The 10,413-nt window shown below is 44.1% G+C and overlaps 1 protein-coding gene across 2 annotated transcripts; it reads left to right on the forward strand.

Annotated features, from left to right (window-relative positions):
• The first annotated feature begins 1,078 nt into the window (after positions 1-1,078).
• LOC123411388 lies at positions 1,079-3,258 on the forward strand. Of its 2 annotated transcripts, none has more exons than XM_045104327.1 (2): positions 1,079-1,271; positions 2,729-3,258. In XM_045104327.1, exon 2 carries the CDS (start codon positions 2,748-2,750, stop codon positions 2,958-2,960), a length of 213 nt encoding a protein of 70 aa, XP_044960262.1. In that variant the 5' UTR covers positions 1,079-1,271; positions 2,729-2,747; the 3' UTR covers positions 2,961-3,258. The 2 variants fall into 2 exon arrangements, with proteins under 2 accessions (XP_044960262.1, XP_044960261.1); XM_045104326.1 differs by having other exon boundaries at positions 1,080-1,271; positions 2,726-3,258.
• The last annotated feature ends 7,155 nt before the right edge of the window (positions 3,259-10,413 follow it).

Genomic DNA, 10,413 nt, shown 5'->3' on the forward strand with positions numbered 1-10,413 from the left:
CATTTTCACATTGTGCCCTAGTTCAGCCTAGCAAATCCCAAACAGAAACATGTGTCACCATTCTGCTATTATCTCTCTCAACAGGTACACATTACTTTACATGTTACAATATATCATCCACTTGCAGATTTCAATCTATGATTTTCATTGCTTTGGACGGCGCAACATCCTCGAGCTGCAGTATCTCGGACTGTATGGTTGTCACCCGCTCCAGGACCTTCGGCATGCTTACGAAACGGACGCTGCAATAAAGAAGCATCCATGTAAAAAGAATTGACGCCGCCGTCGGCGTGGGAAGCTGGTAAAGAGACACGAGACGACGAACCTGCCCTTGGTGAACCAGGGTGTGCTGGCCTCTAGATCCGGCAAGATAAGGATGATACGACCTCCATTGGGCATATGGTCCTGGGCGGCCCTGAGGTGCGACACAAAGGGTTCAAGTAGTCCGAAGGCGATTCTCCTTCCTTCCTTTCTCCACCACAACCAAAATACCAACTATACAATACAATGTGAGGGGAGGGGTGGGAGTGGGAGCGACTGTGCTGGGGAGAGGACCGACTCCGGGATCAGGGTCGCCGGTATGTGGGGACGGTGGCGACGGTGGTGGCGGCGGCGATCGATGTGGGACTCGAGAGATGAGGGGATCCACGGAGAAGAAGAAAGAAATCAGGGTTTGTCTGGGTTGGGTATTTCGATGGTGGGCTTTGTGTGGTGCAAGGATCCAAATTAACGAGAAGCCACCGATTTTGCTATGGGAGTAGCTGCCCGAGGACAGTAGACCCACTTAGTTGTTAATCACGAGAATGGGTGGTAATCGTATGGTTAGAAACGATCAGGACACATGATCTGACGGCCAAAAAACAAGGATGTGTGAGAAGGCTGGGATATGGTGCAGTTTTACTATCCTTAGTTAGAGCGATATTTATATCCGTTGAAACGCATAGACATTGTCCTAATTTTTTAAGAAAAAGGATGAACGGAAGAAAAGAAAAAAAAGAAGGCGGTCGCTTTGTTGGGTTGCTGATGCCCACCACACCAGTACATGTCGAGGTCCAACCAGCCGAGCCCAGCCCAGCCCAGCACACAGGACGCACCAATCCAAACCCATTTCCCCTTTGGTCTGGTTCCTGCCCTCCCCACACCGCGTCGCCGCCGTCCGGCTCCTTCTTCTCCGCCTGAACCCAACGGAGCAAGCCTCCAAGCGGAGCAAATCTCTGTCCGTCTCTCTACTGGATCTGGACCGGCTCCCGCGACTCCTCCTCCCTCTGTCGGTAAGGAAGCCCTAATTTTGCTCCAACCTTTTGCGGTGAAGAACCGAACCGAACCGAATCCAGCCCAGAAGGATATCTTTTCTTTGAGAGCGGCTGCTCTCACTTCCCATCCGTAGCGTAGGCAGGGCTGTGGTAACGAGCGGGTTGTGATGTTGCATCCAACGGTGTATCCGTCCATGTACATTCCCACAGCATTTTGGGTGTTTATAAGGACCATTTTCAGAAGGGATTTGGGGACCAAATTGGATTTACTATGTGCCTGTACACGTTTCTTTTACATTATACCCTAATACACAGGTAAACAAGCTTAGGAACCAAATTCTCAGTTTGACCATATTAGCTTAGAAATCATGGCACTTGCTCTTGGATTGTATGCCTTCGATTCCAATCACAATGGTGTAGAGTCTCCCCGTCTCTGAATGAATGCTCACGGGACGGGAGGAAGGACACAATTTCTGGTTATATTGTACCGTATGATCCATGAAGCACTGCATCACAGGGAAGGGGTCCAATTAATGATTCACCACTTGCAATTGCATCGGGTTTCAAATTTTCATACTAGCATTAACCGCAAGGGGGCGGTGCAAGGGTCCAACGTGAATAATAAATTTGCAAGCTCCCAAATATCTAATCATGTTCTGTGTGAACGACTGCACGAGCAATCGTGCCAATTGCCAGTGATACAATAAATTGCATCACGTGTCATTCAAACACTTCAGTGGAGCGGTCTATATAGGTTTTCTCTTTCAACTTACATTTGCTCTATCGAAAGGGAACTGCTCTTTTCCATATGTAGCGTATGGGAAAACATGAAGAGATTAAGCTGGGGCCTTGTTTGCTGCATTTTATCTTAAAAAGTTCAACCAACAAATCTCACACATGGACCATGTGAAGCTTCAGAACAGCATGTTATTTAGATTTCCCTTTCATTGCATCCTTGTTGCTGACAAGTTCCAATTCTATTTTTCACTATGAAGTTGCTAACAAGTAAACAGACCTTGTGAGGTAAGTGATTGTTCAGGTTCATGCTTGTTAGAGTGCCAATTACTGTACAAATGAAAGCTGTCTCAGTAGTTCTTCCTGTTTTTATGTACAAATAATATTTGTTTTTGCTGGAGTGGCTACTCGTCAGTAACACCTATTTTCTTTCGAGAAAAAGTAGCAACCCCTATTTTTCTAGGGTAATACGGAAGTCATATATGAGTTGCTGCTGAATTACGAGTGTTTAATTGTGTAACTGCTAGTCGGTAGAGGGGCGTCAGGTTGAACAAGGAAATAGAAGCCCAATGCCCGTACACTTATTCAGGGTGTGCTTAAATCTCTATATTTATACTGTCTAACTGCCTCCTAATGCTCAATGCCCGATTTACACTTTTACATAGCCTTCGCATTATGATTGATATCAACATGTCCCAAGTTGCCATAACATTTACATCTCTGTGTCCTGTATGCAGCAGCGCCGAGTTGCTGGACCAGATGGTGGGATTCGGCAGCCTCGCGCCCAAGACCAAGAACCTAGTGGTGGGCGGCGGGCTGACAGGGTTCGTCTTCGGGGTCTACTACTACACCATGAGAGCTGTCGGCAACACTGATGAGCTGCAGGTCGCCATCGACAAGTTCGAAGACCTGAAGAAGAGGGACGATGCAGCCACCCCCGCCGCAAACCCCTCCACCCCAGGCTCATCGTAGGCGAAAACATGCTCTCAAACTTCTGTTTCCCTGGACCGAGCTTCTAAACTAGTTACCTCATAACCAGAGCTCAGAACCTTGGTTTGGTTTGTATGATAATGATGGGTCATGTTAGATAGAGCTTTTTATGGCATGGGTGGGAGTCCAGAATTAGTAATGCTTTTGTGTTAATGGTGGCCGCGGTGCCTGGAAGTTCGATATATTGCGCTACTGGAGCAGATTTTTTGGGATGGCCTTTGGACCAATGTGCCTTTTCAATTGGGATACATGGAATGTATGGTGCACTTTCTGTTGGAAATTGTACACTATACAGTCTACCCTTTCTGTCTTTTCCATAGTGTCAGTTCATAATGCATCTTTTCCGTAGTGTTGTTCATAATGCATATTGAGGTTAGAGGATAGGGACTTATTTATACTTCACTTTCAGGTGTTTTATTATTCCACTTGTTTTCAAAAAAATATGTACAACTCCTGAGCAATGCTATCAATCATGATAAAACATGTCAGTTTTTGGAGTTCTCTTTTTAAAGATCCAGCTGCTGGCTGGCTTGCATTGATCATAGCAGGAAGCACATAAAAAATACAAAATATGGGTTTTGATCATAGATCAAGGAAGAAACGAAAAGAACGCCATAGGCGGCCAAAAAACTCGGGTTGTACATAATCTCCTGAGGAAAGGAGAGACATGTCGATGGAAGACATTACCTAAGCGATATCTCCCAAAAGAACCCCGAAGGGTGGCTTCATGTGTCTAGCTCCTGCTTGACGCCAGAGCTCCATGTCCCTGGTTGCAGCCTGAAGAATGTCCACGTGCGATGCAGTCGTGGCTCTGAAAGTGCAGTCATTTCGCTCTTGCCATATCCTCCACAATATCATCATGATCGTTGTTTTTAGGGCTTTCTTGTAGCTTGGTTGGGCAGGAATGACTTGCAGTGATGTTTTCTTTGCACTTCAAGTTTGGTCTGCTAAAGGAGCCCATCCATTCCAACTGGCAGCCCCGTTCCAAACTGCTTTGGCCACTTCACATCCCCAGAACATGTGGTATGAGGATTCAAGATTTCTAAGACAACATTGACAGAAGTAACCATTGGGCCAGCCTCTTCGTTGTAGCCGATCATTGCATCAAAGCCTGTCCTTGATCATGAACCAGGTGAAAACTTTGTGCTTCCCAGGTGCCCATGTCTTCCAGAAAGTGTCATCTGCACATAGACGCCAACGAATGCTGTCATGCTGATTTTCTTGAAGCTGAATGTTCTTGGAGTCGAGCCATCTCTTCAGGTTGAGAAAATCATGAAGGATCGGGTCCGTGTTTCCATGTGCCAGGTCGGCGATCCATTTGTCATCAGCAAGAGCTGCCGTGACACTTCTGTTCTTCCTTGTCGAGTGCATGAACAGCCGGGGAATTATGGTCTTCAAAGTCACATCACCAGTCCATGCACTGTCCCAGAAGGAGGTCTTGTTGCCGTTGCCCAGGTGATCACAATGGCCATATTGAACAGTGAGCGATCATCATGTGATCATGGAAGCTCAGAGCCAACCCATGGCCGTTCCGGGTTTGCCTAAGAGTGCCACAACTAGCGCATCCGAAGCGCCGAGCTGAGTTTTCTCAGGTCGCTGATGCCCATGCCTCCGTGTCCGATTGGTGAGCAGACTGTTTGCCAATTTACCTTACATTTGCCCCCAGAGAGTTCTTCATCCTGCGCCCATAAGAATTTTCTTCTGGATTTGTCCACTTCCTTGAAGAACTTTTTTGGCACCTTCAAAACACACAGCGCAAATGTGGGCAGAGCACCGAAGACACATCTAACAAGGATTCGTCGTCCTGCAATCATGAGGAGCTTGCTTTTCCATCCTGTCATTCAGTCTTCCATGCGGCCAAGGATGAACTGAAGGTGGACAAGGCGCAGTCGGGAGATTGTGATTGGTAGCCCTAAGTAGCGCAGCGGAAAGGTAGTAGTTTGGCCCCCAAAATTTTGTGCCGGCGTTTTCTTTCTGTGCAGCGCGCGAACTACGTTATGGGCATATAAGAAGCTATCATGAGTGCATCTAGAGCTGATGAATGCCGATTGCGCCACAGATATAATGTCCTGGACTATTGCAGCGAGCCTCGAGGCTAGCACCTTTGCAAAAAGCTTTGCAATGGAGTGAATTATGCTAATTGGCCGGTAATCTGAATTTTTTCAGCGCCATCCTTTTTCGGGAGCAGAACCACCATCACCGTGTACAGTTGCTTCAAATCGCCCCAGCAAGGTTGTAAAATTGGTTGAACGCTTGCATGACATCGTGCTTGATAATTTGCGAGCATGATCTGAAAAAGATCCCTATGAAACCATCTAGCCCGGGTGATTTCTCAGCCGGTGAGTCTTTGATTGCTGTCCAGATTTCCTGCTCACTGAAAGGATTGTTCAGTCTCCTATTTCCCACTAATGACAGGTTTAGAAGTGGCCTATTGATTGTCGTGCTTCGATGAGCTTTGTTTTCTAGAACACTTCTAAAGTGATCACAGATGATCTTCTCCTTTTCAGCACGCGCAGTTTCTATTTTGCCATCTGATTGCGGGGGGTGGATATGGTTCTTCCGTCGTCTTGAGTTTAGTTTAGCATGGAAGAATTTAGTGCTTGCATCGCCCGCCCTAAATCATGTGATCCTAGAGGCCTGCCGTTTGCGGCAAGCCCGAGAATTCTCTGCTTGAGCTGTTTTCGATGGTTGAACGCTGCATTACTAAGAGCATCTCCAACCGCGCCCCCAACAGCCTCCCCCTCCCCCCCCCCTCTCCAAGGCCATTTTTTGTCGCCGGTGCGAAGAAAACGGTCCACTCGCGCCCCATGAGTCCATTTTCGTCGGTTAGGGCCGAAATTGGTCCCGGTGGTCCCAGGCAGAACCCAGCGCGCTGGGGCCGCCCGGGGGAAACGTTTTTGGCACGAAATGGCACGAATATGTGTGGACCCGCCCAGTCGACGACTAGACGCGCTCGTCGTCGTCCTCATCGCCTCGTTTCCCGGGGAATCAATGCAAAGGTTGCACTGTCGGTCAACCTTTCATTGATTCTTCACGGGTGGCGCAGTGAAGGCGCGGCGACGGGTCCCGACGACACACCTCCCGTTCACTCCCGCCACGTGTTCACACAACTGCCGTCCCGCATGCCGCCCACGTGCGGCTATATAAGCCGCCCCTCCTCTCGTCAGTGGCCACAAACCTCTCTCACTAGACTCTTGCTGCCAACGCGCTCTCCTTTTTTCGCACCTTTCTTCACCGGCGCCTCCTCTCCCTCTCTCCACCAATGTCCGAGCGCTACCCCGGCGACGGAGCGGCGGCCAACGGCTTCGGCCGCCACCGCCGGCACGAGTCTGACGCCCGCCTCCTCTACTCGACAGACTAACCGACACCACCAGACATGAGGGTGCCGGGCTTGTGGAGGCTGAGCGTCGACGGAATCCCAATGCCGCCGCCGCCCTCTGGAGCAGACCGGCGCGCGGAGATCGCGCGCATCCGGTCATCCTTGTCGGAGAGCTCGCGAACCAGCCGAGGTACACCCCCGAGAGCAACACGCTGTGGACGGCGTACTTCGAACGCCGTCACGCCGACCAGCTCACCACGACCAACGGAGCCGACCCCCGCGACCTCTTCAACTCCGAGGGGCGCTACCTATGATGGGGCATCCCCGGCCACACGTTGGAGGTAATTACTAATTTTCCCACCGTCACCCTCCTTTTTTTTCTTCTCAGTGCACACATGGAAGACACGTCATTATGCAATGTAAAAATTTGGATTATAGTTTATATAATATGGCCTCCAAACATGTCCACCTAGATTATTTTTATAAACCTGATTATATAATCTATCTTTGTAATCCAGATTACTATAATCTATTGTGGTTCCAAACAGGGTCTTAAGCATAGTAATCAATATATGAATTTCGATGTGTAAACATGTTTTTTAAAAGTTTCCGAGACTCTACTCATTGAAGATGCACCATATTTGTATTATACAAATAAATCAAATATATGCACCTAAGCTTAATCATTTCACACCTCATGTATACAATGATATCTTCCTCAATGTCATTAGTTTTAACTATAAAATCCGAAATAAGTGCCAGGTTGTGATGCAAATTCCACGATCTTATATGTGCATTGAAGATGCACCATATTCTATCGATGTGAAGTTTGTTATAAGACCACATATTAATGTATTCAGTTAGCTACCATCTCTTTACCTTCTCTTTCCCTAAATTTCAGGAGAAAGAGTTTCCACGAAGTATATTTCCGTTCATGTAAATTATTGAATAACAAGAGTGACAATATAATATTCCATTAAGCCAAATTTTCTTGCCCAAAAACACTTGACAAAAATGGGCTTGCGGTTGTTTGGTAAGATAATAAGTTCCCAAACTTTATTCTTTCTTGAGTTCCTTACCGTGTTTTCTTCCACTCATAGCTTGCATTGATGAAAAAAATAGTTATTCCTCTAAAATAAATTTAGAGTGACTCCCCCAACAACACACTATAATTATTTAGACATGATGTTCGAAGTTATTTCCTCCCACTTATTCTAAGCATGCTAGTGTCAGAAGTTTCACTTCTAGTTTCTGTTAGGATCAAAATACATTCTAATATGATTGCCTATAATTTCACCGTTGTCTATAAAATATTGTGCTCCACTTTCCACCAATTTTCCTTTTTCGGATGGAAAAAATACTCTTGATCCACTAGAATAACAATTAACAATTTTCTGGTGTCATATTGAGGATAACTCCACGGAGAGTAATACCGAGGAACACATTTTTTGGAATATTGTCACCTATGCCATATATGACTTCGTCATATATTCCACAAAAAGAATTGATTTTCTTATTAATTATGGAATTTTACACTTTAGTGAAAGGATTGTGGTACTTGGAAAACATATATAATACTCCATCCATTTTTATATACAAGGTCATAAACCCATATTACAGGTACCAAAGTTAAATTTAATGTCTTGCTTTGTAAATGATTTTTTCTTTTCGAAGGAATAGAAAACTGATTGGTGTGTCACTATGTTTGCATGCGTGCAATTTTTAAACGGGTTACTACTACGAGGAAATATCATTAACTTTTGTCTCAATTAATTTGGTAGCTTTGTATAGATGCAAATTGTATTTTTCATAATGGCCTTGTATAAGTAAATGGAGGGAGTAAGTATTTTGACTTGCACACCTTTTCTTAAGTGGAAGGAGATAAAAAGTTCCACAACCTTTTCTTAAGGTGGTATTTCTTTGGACACTCGCACTAAAGGTCAGATTATTTAATCTATCTTCTTCATTGATGATTGCACTTGATGTGGTTATGTCTATCATTCAAAATACAAGTAAGAATGTTTCATTATTCTTATCACATTGCGAAGTGGAAAATTAGTTGATTTTTTTATATAGTTTTAACAGCTGATTGGTGGGGAAAGTACACTTCAGGAATATCAATTAAATATGCAAAGAACATGGAACTTCGTTTACCATTGTAATATTCTGTATAGTTCACAATTATAAAGGAGGAATTGAATACCTTTAATACACCTGTATACTTTACAATTGAATGGAGGAATTGAATATCTTTGATACTCCCTTGTTTATTCTCGAAGAAGCATTATATATTGCATTCATACCATTTTTTATATAGCAGTCACTCCTCATGGTTTGTAGACTCGAAAGAAGTATTTTTTTGAAAAATGCTAACGCCCACATGTGTGACACGAAGCAACATGGTCCAAACGCCTTCATTATCATTCATTTTGCCACGTCAAAACAGATGACATCAGCGGAAATCTTTTTGGTTTCGACTTAAAAATATTTTATCTCCTAATTAAAAAATCCAATTAAAAATCCGTTTTCACCAATAAATCCGTCCCGGCGAGATCTTCAAAACTAGATCCTATGTTGATATGTTTTGATGATTTTTTGAGGGTCAAAAGTTGCAATGATGTTTATACAGTAGTTGTCATAGTGTTTAACCTAAAGTTGTTATGACATGTTCTATCTATTTTTTCTTCTAGATTTAAATCTAATGCTACAATTTCAACTACTTTTTACGGTAATTTTTATTGACTGACCATGACAATTTTTTCATCATGGTAATTCACCATGGCAATTTTAGTTTATGGTTTATGACAAGTCTAGTTTCTTAATTCCCTATTTTATAATATGTCAAAATTTACTTTGAAAGGTAGAAGAAAAAATAGCGGAAACATATCATTGGAGCTTCAGTGTAAACACAATGGCAATTTATGTGAAGTAGACATGCCAACTTTTAACCCGAAAAAGGTCGTCGAAACATAATGATATGAGATCTAGTTTGAAGATGTCGTCGCGATGAATTTAATAATGAAAACGGATCTTCAATTGGATTCAAAGATGTCGTCGCGATGGATTTAATAATGAAAACGAATCTTCAATTGGATTTTTCATTTAAAAGATAAAACATTTTAAGAATTGAAAATCCAAAAAAATTCCCACATACATGCATGCGGTAATGTGACTGCAATCTGTATGCTATAGGCGTGTGGGCGGATGTTGCTCCCATCACACGTATGGACGTTATCAGCTTCCTTCTATTTTGCCATGAAACTCTTAATTAATAAATTTCTGATGTATACTTTGTAGCAATTCCCAGAAACCGCCACTTTTCAGACGCGTTACGAAAACCTATCACTTTGAGGGCAATTTTTGTAAAGACCTACCACCTTTGATTTAGTAATCGGTGGCCCACCCATCAAGGCTGATGTGGCACAATAGCCAACTCCCTTACGTTTAGCCGGCATTTTAAAGATTATGACACATGGGACCCACATGTCAGTGTTAATAATAATAAGAAAACCGACTCTTTTTTTTTTACGGTGCTACGGCGGGCTTACGCCGGCCTGAACCAAATAATATTGAAAAAACGGATAGTTACAAAAGAGTGGGAAGAGGGATCGGGGTGGCAAGGAGGAAGGAGGAAAAGAAGGAAAGGAAAAAATAGAAAAAAGCAAAAAATTACAATCTCTCGAAGAGGTGAAACAACATTGTACATCAATCCCGCAGAAGAAGCGTTGGCTGCTCCTTGGAGCATCTGTTGGACCATAGCATTATGTCGTCTGCAGCCATTGTGGCAACCAGGTGGATAGGTTGTAGCTCCCCCGTGAAAACCATTGCACTTCTTCTTTTCCAAATATTCCAAAGAATCGCAGTGATTATTGTGGAACGAGTCTTGTTAGCAGGTTGCGATCCCCAAAGCTGCGTAAAGTCCGATCGAGGGGAGGTAGAGATAGCAGAGAGCTCCTGCCACAGTGGTCCCAGATGGTTGCAAAGAAGGAATAGGTGTTCTGTAGATTCCGAAGCCGAGCAGAAAGGACAGGAGGAAGAGTCTATTATCCCCCTTTTGAAGCGTCTTTCATTGGTGAAGAGTCGATTCTTGCATGAAAGCCATAGGAAAATTCTGCA

Source organism: Hordeum vulgare, chromosome 7H, assembly GCF_904849725.1.
Source record: "Hordeum vulgare subsp. vulgare chromosome 7H, MorexV3_pseudomolecules_assembly, whole genome shotgun sequence".
NCBI classification, from domain to species: Eukaryota; Viridiplantae; Streptophyta; class Magnoliopsida; order Poales; family Poaceae; genus Hordeum; species Hordeum vulgare.